This window comes from Centroberyx affinis, unplaced genomic scaffold, assembly GCF_046629955.1.
Source record: "Centroberyx affinis isolate AG114_WGS23_722 - 3 ecotype Tasmania unplaced genomic scaffold, CSIRO-AGI_Caff_v1 ptg003278l_1, whole genome shotgun sequence".
Classification (NCBI taxonomy): domain Eukaryota; kingdom Metazoa; phylum Chordata; class Actinopteri; order Beryciformes; family Berycidae; genus Centroberyx; species Centroberyx affinis.
This window is the reverse complement of record NW_027281295.1, coordinates 42,229-61,466: the sequence shown is the minus strand read 5'-3', so window position 1 is coordinate 61,466 and position 19,238 is coordinate 42,229. Positions and strand designations below refer to the sequence as shown.

Genomic DNA, 19,238 nt, shown 5'->3' with positions numbered 1-19,238 from the left:
TTTACATGACATTTATGACACATTACAACACATGTTTTAGAGGCTGCAGGAATACTGTTAGGTGCCACTCCTAACTGGGAGGTCCCGGAATGTGTACCGGCTGGATCTGGCACATACTACGCTCCGGAGCACAATCAAACTCCCAAAACTTCATATGTAAAAGCAGAAGACAGAACAGACAAGACGGCGTTTCCTGTTGCTTTGCACAACTAGTACAGTAATCCTTATGTTCATGGAGATAAATGACTAGGCTGTCACCCGCTGAGATGCAAATCAAGCCGTGTTCAGATAACTGAGGCTGACCAGCTCTCTACGTTGGTGCGGTGTTTCATCATTTCAGTCAGCCGACTCGTGCAACGGATTACCCCCCCCCCAAGGGAAACCTAGAATCAGAGTCTACAGGTGGATGCTGGGTGGAGGTGGGGATGATGAAACGATGTATAGTGAGCAGCAGTGAACAGAAGTCAGTGTGAAGAGAGAAGAGCAGGTGCAGGAAGCTTCAATAGACCGCCTCAATGAGGGGGGGGGGGGGGGGGCTTGATAAGAGTTGCATGAGTAGTGTGTGTATCACAAGCCTGCAGTGTGACTTGTGTTGTCCATGGACTATTCTTCTTCTATGGTGAAATGGACGATGTTCTTCAGAATTATTGCTCGTGTTTGTTATTCTGACCTCTGATGAACTTTACAGTAGAAACTGATAATGTGATAACTTGAAAAATGTAGTAAAGTCATAAAATCCTGCATTAATGTAATATTACATTTTTACATAACTTTTACTTCATAAGGTATGTAACATTAACTGACGTAATAATATTGTTTAATAATGAAATAACTCAGGGTACAGTTTTCCTACACTTATGAGATATGACAATTAATGTGATGTTATTACATTAACAAGCAGTTTATTGTGCTACATTTTCAACCCATTTAGAAGGCAATTTTATTAGTTATTACAGTATGCAGCCGTTATCACACTATTACACTTTAAAGGTGCATTGCCTCTATTTGACTTTTAAACAGGTTCCTCTATACGCTATTTAAATAAAATAACAGTTACTTGTTATTCAGTTACTGACTGATAACAATACTAATGATAATACTAATAACTAAATTACCTGCACTAACTGCTATTGTTACTACTACTACTGCAGAGTGTGCAATAACAATCGGCAAATAAAATGGTAAAATTCATCATCTACCCCAAAACTAAGTGGAATGTTGCTTTAATACATGTAAAGATCTCCATTCTGTATGCGGTTTTGACTGTAATCGCTTCAGTTTAACATAGGCTAGTTTAATAAAGCAAACCTAACCTTTTAGACTAAACTTTCAGATTTCCATATTCACCAAAGCTTATAAGCATGTTGTCATTAAAGATCAAATAACGGCACAATTGAACTGGCATTATTTCATAATTGTATCAGCATTGTGCAACCCCAGTTCCCTTTTGTCAACAAGATAAAGATAAGCAATCTGTCAAACAATCTCCTCAGCAATACTATTGTGTGCATGTATGACACACTGCCAATGATATGATGCAGGCAATTCCTTACTGGCAGTTTTTATGTAAATACAGTGATGAGTCAATTGTTTTTCACTGTACAATCTTTTTAAATTATTTTAGATTTAAAACAATGGCAGACAGTCTCTTCCTAAAAGCATTACAAAGGCTTTTGACAACAAAAGTTGCATTTTTTTTTCACTTAATTTTAGATTGTATTTTAAGTGTTCCAAGTCCTCTCTTACTCATGAGGGAAAAGATTTGCTCCCTCTCAAAAAAGACATAAGCCTTTTCATTAGGGCTGAACAATTCATCGAAATCTTATCGAAATCGCAATATGGCCGACTGCAATTTTCAAATCGCAGGAGGCGCAATATTTGTTAAAGGTGAAATGTGTCAAAATACCATTTCAAATGAAATATTGTGGTGCTGCAGAGATGTCCTGGCCTACACATCATATTCTACAGACTTAAGAAAACATCTTTGTTTGGTACAGATCCCCGCAAAAAATCACACCATAATCATTTGAATACGTTTCTCAATGAAAATGAGAAGAATGATGTAAAAATGATCATTCCCTCTAATATCGCAAATCATATCGCAATTGCTATATCAGTCAAAATAATCGCAATTAGATATTTTTTCAAAATCGTTCAGCCCTACTTATATATATATAATAACATAATTTCCTATACTGCATACAGACCACATTAAGTCTGCAACATTGAATGATTCTATTTGCTTACACATCATTTCCTTACAATGGCACTATTACCTTCACAAAACATGCATAATAAACAGTGCATGCATTGGTGCACAGAGAAGCACACCTGATGCCAGAGAAGAAGCCTTACTCTTATTTTGCTCGATTCCTCCCCACCATGGAGCTCCGGCCTAACTCATCTGAGATCGGTGCCTATAATGGAGAGAGAGGGAGAGAGAGAGAGAGAGAGAGCAAAGGATAGTTGTGATGTTCGGCTTCCTTGATGACTCACCAATGAGAGAGAGAGAGAGAGAGAGGCTGTGACAGAGTGAGGTGGAAATAACACGGGGAGAGGAGGAGTGTGAAGGGGGAGTAGCCAGCTGACATCACAGCCCATAGATGGGATACAGAGGAAACTATGGAAACAGGGCTGAGCACACTCCCACGGACCAGAGAACAAATAACGCACCAGAAAAACTAATAAACAGGGGTTTTGACTTGAGCATCTTTTCATGTATGGATTCCCTACAGGTATCAAAAAACCAAACAAATCACAGTTTCTTGCCAGTTTCTTCTGTTTTGATATGATGCCAGCTTTGTGACACTGACAGTTTTATTAGGGGAACACTGCACCTCCAGAAACACTGGGTTCATTATAATATGAAATAGCCCTAACCCACTGGGGTGTTCCCCAGTGTAACAGCTAACCAACACTAACGGCGAGGCTGTAATGGTGGAATAACAGAGGGAGATCTGCATGGGGGAGCCTGATGAAAACAAAGGTAGCCCTACCCTGAAAACAAAATTTGTTGCATGGCACTCATATCCATAGGCTTTAAATTAATGTTGCATCTTTTGCCTCACAACGGTAAGCCACTGTTGAGTACAGGCAGCTCTCACTAACTAAACCAAAACAGAATAAGTCATATTAGGAAATAGCCATATTTAGCTGCCGCTGGACTCGCATAATCAGTAAACAAACTCCAGGGCCTAACGTTAAATATCCAACTAACGTTATAGTTACTTGTGGCTCATTATTTTGTTCGTGTCATGTCGACATCGATATATAGGCTAATATTGATTGTCTTGAACCAGGTGCCATTTTATACAAGTGCTACAGTACATTTAAAAGGACCTTGCTCTTCAACAATAGCAGAGCTTCTTGACATGATGTTAAAGACAAAAAATAACCGTAGGTAAAGTCAGCTTGAAAGCGAGTCTTCTACCTAAATTACTGCTTTAACGTTACTTACATACACTGGATGCACCAACGTTGCTCAGACAGTTGTTTTCGACAGGTATGACGTTGTTATCACGCTAACATAAACTGCTTAGCGTTTAGTTACATTGGTTGGTATTGAATTGTCGTTAAGGCAAAGTTTGGTAGAGAAAGACATTAAGAGTAGACTCCTATAACAAGCTAACGGTTGCTAATGCGTATGTGAGTGTTTTGGCAGGTTTGCTCAGAATAGCACAGGCACATTTTATCGTATCTTAACTATGATTTTCTTCATTTGAAGACGTCCATAATATACGGTATCTTGCTATTTTGTACAGCGGGACATTTTTGAAAAATAGTTTTGTTAATAAAGGGGTGGAAATACCTGTTTAATCCACCGCTGGACATCCTTCAAGCTACCAGTGACAAATCCGCAGCACTGTCAAGGTAGCAAGAATAACAAATAAAACGGCACTTCCGGTCACGGACTTTCAAAGTAAACCATTCATTCTCCAAAATGTTTCAGATTCATATTTAGTTTATTTTAAAAATTGAAATGCTCTATGCTTGCTATATTGCGAAAACATTCACAAACAGTAATCACGCAAAAAATAAATAAATAAAAAACATAGACAACTAGAACATTTGGAAAGATATCTACGGTGTTAAAAGCAATAGCAAACCTATAGCTGTGCATAATTATTTCTACTGCTAACGTGACGAACCGGCGATGTATTCGGACTTTTTGGTCATTTTTGGTCACGACTTACCAGCTGAAGACGTTGTCGTTATTCTGAGGTGGTAACATTCTCACCCCCGCGTCACATTACCATCATAACACGTCGTAATATGCCTACGTGCTCCGACGGTAGTAACGGGTTTCCGCCCTTATGCCTGTCGCAACTTCGGCCAGTCATTAAATTACCATCCGGCGAGGTTAATGTCAACTATCACGTATGAGCAAGAGATGGGGAAAAAAAAGCTGCATTTTGTATTGACATAGCCGGGGTGTGTTACTTTTCTTTATATTGAGTAAGACAAGAGAGAGAATATACTGTATTCTCTATACTTATGTTAATATAACTTAGAATATACTTAAATGTAGGCTATAACTTTAAATAAATTATATTACTTAAAATATATATAGTTATCAGTTCTTAAGAAGTGTGGTTACTGTTGTGACTGTCATCATTTATATGATCATATTGCATTGTAAAATTAAACACTTGCATTCTCGAGTATCAGGTAAAATTGACAATATAAAAATGTATTGTATTATGTGATATATAAATAATGTTATTATTTCAATATATGCAAATCTCCAACCAATTTCATTAGACAAATATGCTGCACAAATTCCAATGGCTGTAATTTTGGAAAATCTCATGTAAAATTCTTTATGTTTATCGCTTTAAGAAGGGATTCTTGTTCTAAAGGTGCACTGTTCAATAAAGGCTAAGAACATATCTTTTCCATAAGCATGTCAAAGCAGTTTATCACACAATGTTTGGTCATTTTGGAAAAAAAAATGAAGAGGCCATTTTTCTTTATTTTAACGACACGAATCATACAAATCCATGTCAAGGGCCACAGAAAAAATCAACTTATTTACATTGTGGTACTTGATGTTCTATCAACCATAGCAAGATGAGAGGAAAGAAAAAAAAGAAGGAAAGAAAATGGAAAAATGCACCGTACATGTAGGCCTATTTAAAAAAAAAAAAAAAAAACAGCAGCAGCACCTGTTAGAATACATTAAATGCAAATTGCAGGACATCTCATTTATTTGTACTGTTGATAAAGAGAAACAATGTCATTTACTATAATAGTTATAATAGTTTTGTGCTCAATTGGCTACATAATTTGGTCTCTCTATTAGATTGAATGTGAGGTATTGAACTAAACGGTAACTTTATCGGTACACTCACTTATTCACTCTATCATTTTTTCATCCGGTATATGCTGAAAGGCCTCGGGGTTGATGAAGGTCCACATTGCCTCCTCAGGGGTCAGGCACACATCTTTCACCACCTTTCTGTAGATAGATGCAGGCAGGATGGCCGGGATCAGGTGCATCTCTGGAAGTACATTACACAGTTATTACCTTTAGTGATTAAGCAAAGGACATTTGGGAACAGATGAAAGACTCGCCCATGGTCAAATGGTCAGAATTCTTTGGGACCTTCAACAGACCTTCTTATAGACCTGCAAACCAGAGGTGTGACCAAGTCAACTTTGCTCGAGTCCCAAGTCAGTTTCAAGTCTTGAGGCACAAGTCCAAGTCAAGTCCATGTCATTAAAGTCAAGTCTCAAGTCTAAATGTAGAACAGCAAGTCAAGTCAGAACAAATCAAGAGTCCAGTATCAATTTAATATCTTAAAGAAAACTAAATATCTAGGACTTTTCAATGCAATATGGTTTTAATAGGATAGAAACTTGGTAAGAGCATCATGAGTTTGATTTCTAGAATCAGTTTCAACTTCAATAAATTCAATCATTCCATACAAATTCAGAAAACAGAATTGAAATTCAGTCGTCTGCTGGAACAAATCTCATCACTTTCAATCTAAGTCATTTTACACAAACACAAGATCTCAAGTCAAGACTTTAGAAACCTTTTCAAGTCAGAGTCAAGTCCCAAGTCACCAGAACCCAAGTCAAAGTCCAGTCTCAAGTCTTCTCTTCGTGCATCAAGTCTCAAACAATTAAAACTGTAACTCGAGTCTTAAGTCATGTGACTCGAGTCCCCACCTCTGCTGCAAACCCTAGAGAATGTCGTTTGAGCACCACATCATTGGAAAGACTGACCATTATACAACATGTAGTTCCGACCACACGATCTGATTGGTCAAGTATGTCACAGTACAGCAGAAATTGAAACACATCATTGATATGGGTGATTAGTCATTTAATACTTTATTACACTTTGTCCAGAATGCAGCAACAACAGTGCTCTCACACATCTGCATAGCCAACTATTCATAAAAGTGATTATTTCTTTTTCTTAAGGAATCGCTTTCAGTTTTATATCGCCTAGTTAGCTCTTGTAGCCTATAAAAGTTATAATAGCCAGAAAAATATCAGAGGAATGCTTAGGATTACTCAGTCCATGATGAATACTTGTAATTGAAACCAAAAGGAATATAGAAAAGAAAGATGATGCCTTACAACCAATGTATGGAGAATACAGAAAAGTAAATGAAGATATGAAGAAAAACCCTCTGGACACTGTGAAAGAAGCTGAATAATGTGTGGGAGGCAGTTACCACTTCACCAAAAAACCCAGTTCAGTGTTGTCCAAGTGAGCGCATATGCTTCCTGCCTACGCTTCCGTGTGTGTGTGTGTGTGTGTGTGTGTGTGTGTGTGTGTTACCTGAAGGCATTTCCCACCGTCCTGGAAGAAGATGCGTCCTTGCTGGTCTCCACTGTTAAACCGCGCAAACACGTCTCTCTTTTCTACTTTCTCTTCCCACGGTTCGTCACCTAGTCCATAGAATAGTGTCGAGATGAATATCAATATTACGAGAAAATGTAATATTGCGATACTGTCTCGCCAAAATATTGCGATATACAATATTATCGCGATATTGTTGTTTTTTTTGTTTTTTTTTCCAGTTTGTTTTCCCCCAGGTTTTTTTTTTAATCTTATTTCTTCCAAATTACATCAAATTACTAGGCTATAATAATTATTATTATTATTAACAGCCTAGAAGTTTTATCTTACTATTCAAGTATTGGAGGAAACAATGGCTATTTGGTATTTCCAGAAAAACGATTGTGGAAAAGGGAACCCACTTGAATTAAAAAGGCAACATTTTCAGTTCAAGTATGATTATTTTTGTTTTTTTACTAGATTATAGGTTTCACAAAATATTGCGATATTCGATAATATCGAATATCGGCCCAAGCCTAGTGCAAACTTATCCTACCACTCATTCACAAATGTTCAAAAGCAGTGACTTCAAACTTTCAACAATTTTCAACAACTTTCAAACAATAATACTCATGTGTTGCTCTGTCTCATCTCCCTGTGCAGTTTGATGAAAATCAAGAGATCTCAGTTTGCTGAACAGGGTTCAATTCCAGTGTAAGTTAATGTACTTTTCCCCTCAACCTTCCTCTCTGTTTTTTTTTTTTTTTTTTTTAAATCTGCTGGGTAGACAGTGAATTGAACCCAGCTCATAAAATGATTGGTCATTATCATTCAGGGTAGACAGAAGTTTCCATGTCCAGAGATAGTGGTTAAGACCCCGAGTTTGGGTCTACATGCAGGCCTACCCCTGCTGGTCTGGGCTTCAGTCCCACCAGAACCTTCTCTGATGTTTTCCCCTACTCTGTACCCCTCCCAGCTTTCCTGTTGTCGCGGGAATTGAAATAACTAAGGAGAGTGAACTGGCCACTCTAAAAGCAGAATACCATCATTAATCCAATATAAGGAGAAACCAGCGAGGCAAGAGCCAAGGTGTGTATCTTGACTTTCCCCATGCAAACATAGGGACATAGGTCATAGACTACTTCTGCTCAAAAAAGTAGTCAGATATAGTCTAAGGTTATATTCCTTATGGCCACTGAATATGACAAGCGTCCACGAGGATCATCATTGTACAGCAAGCCTGCAGCAAACGGTGTCTGTGTGCCCAGATGACACCTGGTGGCTGAAATACAATACTACAACAGGAGGCAGCGCTGTATATACAATATATATTTGAAATACATATTTGAAACATTTGCAAATTTGACATGAATATATCCATTATTTAAAATAATTATCTTTTTTAACAACTAAATGATTCACTATAAATAAATAAAGACACATATAATTATATTGATTTGAAAAAAATTGACTGAAATAAAGAAAATTAACACATAAGAAATGACTTAAATGCAAATAAAGGATGTGATTTAAAGCAGTGGTTCTCAACCTTTTTCATATCTAGGTTCATATCACCTAATTTAGTCCACATTAGGGCCACGGACCCCCATTTGATGAGATATTGTCTCTCGGACCCAAATCTGAGAATATTTTTTATTGTCAGATATGATTGTTCCCAGAATTCCATGACTATCTGTACTGTAGGTAGAGAGATAACAGTGAAACTATGATCAAAATAGTCATTCTAAAATGACAAAATAATGAAGTTCATTATAATTCATCAATTTGCTGGGGACCCCCTGGAATGCCCTCAAGGACCCCTGGTGGTCCCCGGACCCCACGTTGAGAACCACTGATTTAAAGGATAAGGCTGGTGTTTTTTAATGCATTGCTTACCGTCAACAAATCCTATGAAAATAACAAAATCAGCAATGAATTTATTTTGGGAAAAAAATGTACCTACAGAGAAATATTGTTACCAGTTTTCTCCCACTGAAGGTAACATGTCCCACAATGACAAGTGAAGAGACAGGTAACAAGTTTACTAGTTGAACAAGTTTACTCTCTTGCTTCCATTCCACCATTACGAGAATTTTTTGCAGGAATGGGAGGGGGAGAGGGCCGCTTTTAAACAGTGAGGGAGGAGACGAGCTAGTTTAAAAAAAAATGAAAAGCTGCTGAATGGAGTGGGAGGAGCTCACAGTCGGTCCAAGTTTTGACAACAAGCTTCAGGAAAGAGGTGAAAAAACAGCAACACAGCTGGCCCGCGTGTGTGGCTATTTTGTTTATATCATTACATCTCAAAAAAATCTCCACATAGCACACATTAGCTTCAGGCTTGGTTATAGGGTCTGACATTGTTTATTGTATTGTTTAAATTATTGATACATTAACCTTAACATTGTACGAAGTATTTTAATGTTGTGGGTCTAACTGCTCCATATACTGTTGGAGAGCTTAAACTCTAACATGCAGAATATTTTGTAAGCTTATTGTATGTCAACACGGTACAGAGCCCCTCCGGGGTCACATGGTAGAAAAAAAAACTTGATGTGTAAATCTGTGCATACGGATTTCTAAACCGTGCCCTCGGATTCACAATCCGTGTGAACGGATTTGTAAACTGTGTGAACGGATTTCTAAACCGTTTCCGTTCGCACAGTTTACAAATCCGTTCGCACAGATTTACACATCAAGCCATGTACCTACCATGTAACCCTAGAGGGTCTCCATAACACGGTCTCACGGCAGTTTGTGAAATAGTCACGAAAGTTTTATCTATTGATTCGTGTACATGGACACGATTTTGCCATTTTTTTCGTGAAATGAACACGACCTAAAAAACGTGCCTCCACCACGACCTGAATTACGGTCAGGTCGTTCAAATTACGTTTGAAGTTTTGGCAAATAAAACTACTTGTGTTACGGTTATGGTTAGGCAACTAAAACAACTTGGTTAAGGTTATAGAAATGGTTTTGGTCATGGTTAAATAAGAAAAACGTTTGTTAAAAATTTAAATGTGGCTTACGGTTGAAATGTACTTTGAACACGCTGGGAATTGAACCCCGGTCGTCGGCATCTAAGGCAAACGTATAACAACGCCCTTACTGGCCACCGTTTTATTTCAATGTCACACTACCTCCTGAGTCCAGACTGACAGAAAAAAAAACGTGTTGTAGGCATGAAAGATACTTCCAATTGAAATACATTAGTTTGAAAGATGTGCTGAGTGTCACAAAAAAATTGAAAAATGGTGTCCATGTACACGAATCAATAGATTAAATTTCGTGACTATTTTACGAACTGACGTGAGACCGTGTTGTGTATGTTTATAACTACAGCGCTCAGATAAATGTAGTGAGGTAAAAGTATATAGTGTCACAAAATGGAAAGTGCCGGTACCTCAAAGTTGTACTTAAGTACAGTACTTGAGTAAATGTACTTAGTTACTTTGCACCTCAGTAAACAGTGCAGTATCTGGGTCGGGTGTGGTGGGCCAGTCTGGGTTTTTATCCCAGTCCGCCACTGATAAAGTCTGTAACGGCTCTCATGCAGACTTCCAGAGAGTCCGATACCCTGCAGAACGTCATCACCACCATCATCTTCATCTCTAACTGTGCTGGTTCACTTTTACAGAGACCTTCACTGGTAAAATCTTCAGAGGGAGTCTATCCCAAGTGGCAAAGTATGGAAACACCCTGTCGGTGAACATGTGTGTGAAGGTGTGTATGTGTGTGTTGGTATCAGGATCAGAGAATGTCAGCTTTCCTCTGTCCCAGTCCAGATGCAGTCTGATGCTCTGGAGCTTCTTCTTCACTGGGAGAATAGTGACTGGATCTGATGGGGAGAGTGTTATGTATTGACCAGTAATGAACAATATTTTCCATAATCTGGTCCATTTGCCTCCTTTCCTATGGGCTAACACACCCAGTTCCCAGACTATCTTGTCTCTAACCTCAACATCCCAGCTGTGAGTTCCTGAGTTAAAGCCCTCTGAGCCCAGGACAGAGCGGTAGTAAATCCTCTCTGGGTTTTCAGGAAGCTTCTGTCTCTCTCCACATCTCACACTGGTCAGATCTTCAGACAGGATGAGGTTTGGATAGGCAGTGTTGGGGTCCAGAATCACAGGAGTGTAGGAGACCATCTCCTTCATCTTGTCCCAGACTGTGAAGCTCAGGTTGCCCAGGTGCTTGGCCTCGTCTATCAGAGCTCCTGAGACCAGCTGTGGATCCTCCAGCAGGGGGCGCTGGACTCTTTCCACTGTAGCCTTGTAGTTCTGCAGGAACGAGACGTCTCCAGCTCTCAGCTCCTTCTCTATGGCTCTGACTGTGTCTGAAAGAGCTGCCATCTCTCTGTTCAGACCCTCAATCTTCTCCTTCATCGTCTGACTCTTCCGCTCCTCTTCCTCCCTCAGTGCAGCGATCCTGGCCTCCTCTTCCTCTTGTAGAAATTGGTGAAGCTTCTTAAATTCCTCCTTAATCTGCCTCTCTGTGCGTCGGGCCTGGACCTTAATGTGTTCTGCTGTTTGATCACAGTTTCCTTTAACTTTATTAAAGAGCTCCAGTTTCTCCTTTAAGGGCTCCAGTGATTCCTGAAGTTCCTCCTTGTGATCCCTTGCAGCTTCGTCAATGGGTCTGAATCTGTGGTTCATGTGTGTTTCTGAATCTCGACAGACAAGACACACTGGCTGCTGATGGTCCAGACAGAAGAGCTTGAGTTTCTCAGAGTGCAGACTGCAGAGAAGCTCAGACCCTGCTGAAGCTCTCTGATCTGTCTCTAGTAAGAAACTAGGTGGATGATCCTTTGAAGATCTTCTGTTACAAACTGGACACTTGCGTATTTGTTGCCCTGTCCAAAAGCCCTGCAGACAGGCTTTACAGAAGCTATGGCTACATGATAGGATGACAGGATCTTTTAAGATTTCAAGGCAGACCGGACAGTAGAGATCCATTTTCTCTCCAGGTGAAGTTAAAAACTCACCAGGCAGACTGCTCAAACAGGAATGAAGGTGAATCTTATCGTCTGTCTCTCGGCATGTCTCTCTATTCGGTGAGGAGCGGAAGAATAACAACCTCTATTTCCTGTTTGTCTCGGGTGACGCACATGAGGGGCAGAGCTTTGCCATGCTTCAAAAGGAAAGTGAAAGGATAAACTAAGAATGTATAACAGTCAATGCCATGTGATTTGGCAAATGTGACTCAAGGGAATTGTAGTTTGAATTTTCGGAGTACCTTCTTCCAGGATTAAATGAGATGTTGGGTCCATGTGAGTGCAGGAGCAGAAGTCAAAGCCAGTGAAAGGCTTTCACTGCAGTAGGTGAGGCTCATCAAAGCCAGATAAGTCATTGTAACTGCACTGGAACTTACATGTTGCTAGAATGTAATACTGAATGTAACACTCCCTATAGCCACTTTCTGGCTGCCTACACCAAAAAAGAGGAATACGTGGCAGGAACCGGTTTGAAATGAAGTGCCAGGGAAGACGCAATACAAAAAACAATGACACTTCTTTCTATTCCAGTTAACTGAAAGGGTTTCTTCTTTACCAGTGATGAACTCCACAGCCTTAGTTACTTTTCAGAAGGAGATTTGACACAATGGATAATATAACAAGCTTTTAAAATACAACACATTGTTAAAGATGAAACCAGTGGTTTCCAACCTTTTTGGCTTTTGACATCTTACAAAAAGCAGTGTGTAGTCAGGGTCACATTTCAGATGTCTATGAGTTGTTAGCAGCTCCACCAAATAGTGATTTTTCCCTCTAAACCTCACATGGTTTCATTTCAATAAATGTTCAAATGATCCAATATTTATCAGAGTGTATCAGAACTTTGTTTTTTCTTCTTTCCTCTCCCATTAATCATCTCACGACCCCTCAGATTTATCTGGTGACCCTTTGGAGGGGCCCGACCCCTAGGTTGGGAACCACTGGACTAAACTAGCTAACTGTATATAAAGTAGTTCAAACTAGCTCCACCTCCAGCAGCTACAACAGTAACATGCTGCTTACACACTGATGCTTCAGTATTAATAATCTAATGATGTCATATATAATAAAATATCAGTCAGAGGGACCAAACCACTACTTTTACTTTAATACTTTAACTACATTTTGCTGCTAATACTTATGTACTTTCACTTAAGTAGAATTTTTCATACAGGACTTTTACTTGTAATGGAGTATTTTTACATTGCTGTATTGGTACTTTTACTTAAGAAAAGGATCAGTGTACTTCTTCCACCACTGACTTCACACCTGAAGGTAAAGGTCTGGTGAAACTGTCTTCAGTTCTCAGTCAAAAGTAGGATTCTAGCTGCAGAAGAACAATACAAACAAACTAGAAGAAAAGGATTTACTCTGCTCTGTTTTGGCTGGATAGTTATATATTTATACCTGATTATACTCTGGAACTCGGTACAATATTCTCTAGACGTGTATATTTCTATTCATTATTGTTTATATAGTTTCCCATCAGTGCAACTAAAGAACTGTTCCAACAGCATCTACTGTAGAGATGAAAAAAAGTCTTTTTTCTATATACACTAAAAGTCCACTACTTTTTTGTGGTAACAAGTAACTTAACGCATTAGTTTTTCAATTTATGTATTAGTCACTTTCTCAAAGTTACATTTCACTACTTTTATTTCAAATGGTTAAATGTTTAGTTCATTAGTGCAAATTTAAACAAATGAAGGTATTGTGCAACATATGTTAGTAAAAGCAGATTGTGCAGCAGGCTGCGGTGAGGTGGAGGCTTGTAGGTTACAACTCGCTTTCAGAATGAACACAACAAACTGCAGAACTTGGAAATATTCACATTACTTTGAGCTGATCGAAGAGAAGGATAAGAACGTTATTGCTAACTTTAAGTTTAGCTTTCACTGTCTAACCTGAAGATTTGTTTTGAGACCAGACCGGATCAGTTCAGGCTCCACCGGGTGAAGTTAGTCTGAAGTTTGATATTCACCGGTTGATGGGCATTTTAACGTCAATAGCTCCGTGTCAATAGCATATTTTTCTCAAGGCTTTTTTATAGAGAGGAACACGGAGCCAATGTTTCATGTGTTGATAAAGTCAGAATCACCTGCGGCTGTGATGCAGACGGCAGAAAGGATCCAGTCGGTCCAAGCCCCACTGAGTATTTACTGTGGAACCAGGTGACTGAAAGCTGCCTGATGTTTTCTTTAGACAACAGTAGGCTGTTACTTAAGGTTGTGTCCCAAATGTGATGATTAGTGATGAATACATTAAGAGTGATGACATCAGCAGAAGACCTATTTTAAAGGCATGATTGAAGTGGGTAAGGTGAAAGCTTACTCTAACATGTTACTTTTCATAAAGACTAACTTACTATGTAGGGCAAGTAACAAAGTAAAGTAACTAGTTAGTTTCAAAAGTAACTTTCCCCAACACTGGCGAAGAGGTAGGTAGCAAATTTACTAGTTTATCAAGTTTACTTGTTCGCTTCATCAATTCCGCCATTACGCCAATTTTTTTCAGGCATGGGAGGGGGAGAGCACTGCTTTCAAACAGCGAGGGAAGAGACAAGCTAGTTTTAAAAACTGAAAAGCTACTGAATGGTCCAGGATGAGCTCCGAGTCAGTCCGAGTTTTGACAATCTCCCGTCTTCAGTTAATTCAAAATGCTGCTGCCCGACTCTTGACTAATTCTAGGAGACGGGAACATGTTTCACCCATCCTCGCTTCTCTCCATTGGTTGCCTGTGAGTTTTAGAATTGATTTTAAGATTTTACTGATAACGTTTAAGGCCTTACAGCGTCAGGCTCCTAGCTACATTTTAGATTTGCTGGTTCCCTATGAGCCACAACGCAGCCTGAGATCTTCAGACAGGGGTCTCCTAGTCGTTCCTCCTACCCGTCTTATTACCAAAGGTGACCGGGCCTTTTCGGTCCGGGCCCCTCAGCTGTGGAACTCCCTGCCTGAGCATCTCAGGCAAGCAAAATCAGTGTTGTCTTTTAAATCATATCATTCATTCAATTAATCATTCTTAAGACTCACTTTTATACAAAGGCCTTTTTATAGTTTTATTGAATTTATTCCTTATCCGCACCCCTTTTACCTGTGTTTTATCTTTGTTTTATGGTGAAGATTGGAGATTTCAATATTCATGTCGACACCCCCTCTTGCCACTCTACAGCTGAGTTTCTACAACTATTGGATTGTCTCAACCTAAAAACAGCATGTTGATGTCCCCACAGACACAACAGGGGGCACACGCTCGACCTGGTCATCACTGACTCTGCCCCCATTAGCAACCTGCTGGTGTATGATCTGGGTGTGTCCGATCACAAGGTCATTTCAATGGAGCTGCAAGTTTTGTCTCACCATACCAAGCCCAAGCGCCAAATGTGTTTCAGAAACCTGAAAAACATCAACCCAGACATCATGACTTTGGACCTCCAGCACATTTCATCTGCAAACTTTTCATCAGCTAGTGAATCGGTGAAAACTCAAGCAGTCACCTTCTCACGCTCAGCCCCCTGGTTCACTTGCGAACTACGGAAAATGAAGGCAGCTGGGCGTGTACTTGAGCGGCGTCTCAGAATTTCCGGGCTCACTGTTCACAGATTAGCCTATCAAGAACACCAAAAGGCCTACTCAAAGTCCCTCAGAGAAGCACGGTCACAGTTTTACTCCAGCATTATCAACAAAAGTCCTGGCAACTCCCAAGCAGCCTTTCTCCACCATAAATCATCTCCTTAAGCCGCAAACTCTTTCACACTCCGAAAACACAGAGGAGCAGTGCAACAGTTTTATTGACTTTTTCAGGGCAAAGGTCGACACCATTCGCTCTCTTCTCTCCAGCTCCTCCTCTCCGCCTGTCCCAACTGTTGACCCACAGCCTGGGATTTCCCAGCGAGAGGTTGAGGAAATCATCCGCAAGATGAAACCTTCCACCTGTGCCTTGGACCCTTTTCCCACGGCCCTGGTAAAATCAAACATCTGTGCTCTATGTGCCCTGATCACCCAAGTCATAAACCACTCCCTCCAGGCTGGTCATGTTCCACCAGCTCTAAAAACTGCTGTCATCAGACCCCTTCTCAAGAAACCCACCCTAGACCCAGAAGTTCTTGCCAGTTACAGGCCCATTTCCAATCTCCCATTTCTGTCCAAGGTGCTGGAAAAGCGGTTGCTGCTCAGCTTCAGGACCATCTAAAATTCAACAACCTCTTTGAGAAGTGCCAGTCTGGCTTCCGTTCCGCCCACAGCACTGAAACAGCTCTGGTCAGGGTTACAAACGACCTGCTGATGGCGGCTGATGCTGGCTCCCCATCTCTCCTGATCCTCCTTGATCTGACTGCAGCGTTCGACACTGTCAATCACGACATCCTCCTTAAGCTCCTCCATTGCACCATCGGACTCTCTGACTCTGTCCTGAACTGGTTTCAGTCCTACCTGTCTGGAAGAACTGAGTATGTCTCCTTGGGAGGTGCCAAGTCCCGGACACACCCTGTCACCTGTGGTGTTCCTCAAGGGTCGGTTCTCGGCCCCATCCTGTTCTCCCTGTACATACTCCCCCTCGGCCGTGTCATTAGCCAGCATGGAATATCATTCCACTGCTACGCAGACGACACACAACTATATCTAAAAACTGTCCCAACCCCCTCTGCAGCCTTGTCATCATCATCATCATCACTGCCTTGAGGAGATAAGGGCCTGGATGAAACACAACTTCCTGCAGCTAAACAGCTCCAAAACTGAGGCTATTTTAGTTGGTACCCCACACCAGATCCAGTCATCTCCCATAATTCGCATCACCTTTTCTGGCCAAGACATCCCCCTCTCCTCACCAGTCTCCAACCTGGGCGTTCGGTTCGACCCTTGACCTTTGACGCCCTCATCAAACATCTGTGCAAGACCTCCTTCTACCACCTCAGGAACATCTCCAAACTCCGTCCCACACTTAGCCTGTCAGACGCGGAGAAACTCGTCCACGCCTTTGTCTCCTCAAGGCTGGACTATTGCAACGCACTTCTCATCGGGACTCCTAGCAGCAGCCTCCAGAAGCTCCAATACATCCAGAACAGTGCTGCTAGGATCCTGATGAGAGTGTGAAAACATGAGCATATCATATCCATCCTACACTCACTACACTGGCTTCTTGTCTCCTTCAGGATCGAATACAAAATATCTCTGCTAACACATCAGTGCATCCACAGAAATGCCCCTCCCTACCTCAAGGAACTGCTCACACCACAAACCTCCACACGTAACCTGCGATCCAGCAATAACAACCTTCTCCATCCCCCCAGGACCAAGCTCCGCACCATGGGGGATCGGGCCTTCTGCTCGGCTGCACCTCATCTGTGGAGTACTCTCCCTGACCACCACAGACTATTGATGCTTTTAAAAGGGGCCTAAAAACCTTCCTTTTTAACAAAGCCTTTCCTTTACTTTGTGCTGTTTTTTTTTATCTTTGTCTTTATGCATTGTCTATTAACTTTTCCTTTTTAATCAGGCCTTTTTCCTTTGTGTGGCTTTTAATAATCTTTGCTGTTGGTTCATTTTTATCGGTTTTTATGCTCCTGTTTTTTTTCTTTTACTCTGTAGCACTTTGAGATTTGCTTCTAATGAAAAGTGCATTACAAATTAAATGTATTATGGTTTTATTGTTTTATTGCTTCATCTTATTTGCCTCTTCTATTCATTACTTGTTGCTTGTTTTCCCTTGTCAGGCTTTTTATTGTAACTGTTACTCTTCGTATCTTTTATTTTATTTTATGGAAAGCACTTTGTAACTTTGTTTTGAAAAGTGCTATATAAATAAAGTTATTATTATTATTATATTGACAACAAGCTTTAGAAAAGAGGTGAAAACAGCAACACAGCTAGCTGCTGTGTGGATATTGGTTTATATCATTATGTCTCAATGAAATCTACACATAGCACATGTTAGTTTCAGGATTGGCTCTGGGTCTGAAATCCCTTATTGCAGGTTTAAACGTATTTACTACTTTTCATATATTACTCCTAAAAGAGGCCTATTACCTAAATTTATACTTTAAAAAAAATTAAATACTATTTTTGTAATGCTGCTGTTTAAAGGGCCCATATTCTACTCTTTCCAGTGTTTTCTGTCTTGAGGTCCATTCAAAGCTGTGTGTGTGGTGTCATGAACCAAAAACACTCTCAATCCATTTTGACACGTTCATTTTCCAGCATCTCTCTGAGCCTTACCAAGAACAGGCTGTTTCTGTCGCCGTGTCTTTAAGGCTCATTAATATTAACGACCCCTCTGTTCTGATTGGCTGTGTCAAGAGTGAAACTTGAGACACCACAGACACGGCAGAGCAGGCAGCTACAGGTAGGGAAAACTCTCCAGTAATAAACAACGACAACCGCTCAACCGCTTTGAAAAAAACACTTTGTTAGTCTATTATTTCTTACAAAAATGATGAGCGAACCTTTGTGACGCCACAAAGTTACGGAAGTCCAAACGGCTCGTTTAGAGGCTCACTTTTCTAATATGGATTGTGTGGATTTAGTTGGCGACCGTGCGTTTTGATACTTTCACCATGTTTAGATAGACCATATGGGATCTGTAATGTGACCTACATGACCAACCCATCAACAGTGGTGGAAGATGTACTCTGATCCTTTACTTAAGTAAAAGTACCAATACAGCAATGTAAAAATACTCCATTACAAGTAAAAGTCCTGTATGAAAAATCCTACTTCAGTAAAATTACATAAGTATTAGCAGCAAAATGTAAAAGTATTAAAGTAAAAGTAGTGGTTTGGTCCCTCTGACTGATATTTTATTATATATGACATCATTAGATTATTAATACTGAAGCATCAGTGTGTAAGCAGCATGTTACTGTTGTAGCTGCTGGAGGTGGAGCTAGTTTGAACTACTTTATATACCGTTAGCTAGTTTAGTCCGGTGGTTCTCAACCTAGGGGTCGGGCCCCTCCAAAGGTCACCGGATAAATCTGAGGGGTCGTGAGATGATTAATGGGAGAGGAAAGAAGAAAAAACAAAGTTCTGATACACAAATCTCTTTTCAGTTTTTGATCTGTTTTGATTTTTGCTGAAATATTGGATCATTTGAACATTTATTGAAATGAAACCATGTGAGGTTTAGAGGGAAAAATCACTATTTGGTGGAGCTGTTAACAACTCATAGACATCTGAAATGTGACCCCGACTACACACTGCTTTTTGTAAGACGTCAAAAGCCAAAAAGGTTGGAAACCACTGGTTTCATCTTTAACAATGTGTTGTATTTTAAAAGCTTGTTATATTATCCATTGTGTCAAATCTCCATCTGAGAAGTAACTAAAGCTGTCAAATAAATGTAGTGGAGCAGAAAGTACAATATTTCCCTCTGAAATGTAGTGGAGTGGAAGTATAAAGTGGCATCAAATCGAAATACTCAGTAAAGTACAAGTATCTCAAAATTGTACATAAGTAC

General features: G+C 40.1%; 2 protein-coding genes across 2 annotated transcripts in view; both read right to left on the bottom strand.

The window, feature by feature from the left end:
• The window catches only part of pam (peptidylglycine alpha-amidating monooxygenase), a 51,047-nt gene extending 48,630 nt beyond the window's left edge, over positions 1-2,417 (bottom strand). Inside the window, exon 1 of the mRNA XM_071538458.1 lies at positions 2,356-2,417. The gene's annotated coding sequence lies outside the window, so the exon portion shown is untranslated. The remainder of the gene's footprint in view (positions 1-2,355) is intronic.
• A 2,938-nt stretch (positions 2,418-5,355) lies between these two features.
• On the bottom strand, positions 5,356-11,775 carry LOC139660352 (E3 ubiquitin-protein ligase TRIM39-like). Its single transcript, XM_071538468.1, has 3 exons — positions 10,413-11,775; positions 6,814-6,906; positions 5,356-5,501 (listed from the first exon to the last, which is right to left on the bottom strand). Exons 1-3 carry the CDS (start codon positions 11,746-11,748, stop codon positions 5,356-5,358), a joined length of 1,575 nt encoding a protein of 524 aa, XP_071394569.1. The 5' UTR covers positions 11,749-11,775.
• Between the last annotated feature and the right edge of the window lie 7,463 nt (positions 11,776-19,238).

Bases quoted from the DNA above. Each gene is read 5' to 3' on its own strand.
- LOC139660352 (XM_071538468.1), bottom strand. From the start codon at position 11,748: ATGGATCTCTACTGTCCGGTCTGCCTTGAAATCTTAAAAGATCCTGTC. The intron at 6,907-10,412 runs GTTAGAGATGAA...TCTATGGACTAG, and splicing joins TGTAAAAGTGAACCAGCACA to GTGACGAACCGTGGGAAGAG. The intron at 5,502-6,813 runs GTGGGAAATGCC...ATGTACTTCCAG, and splicing joins ACGCATCTTCTTCCAGGACG to AGATGCACCTGATCCCGGCC.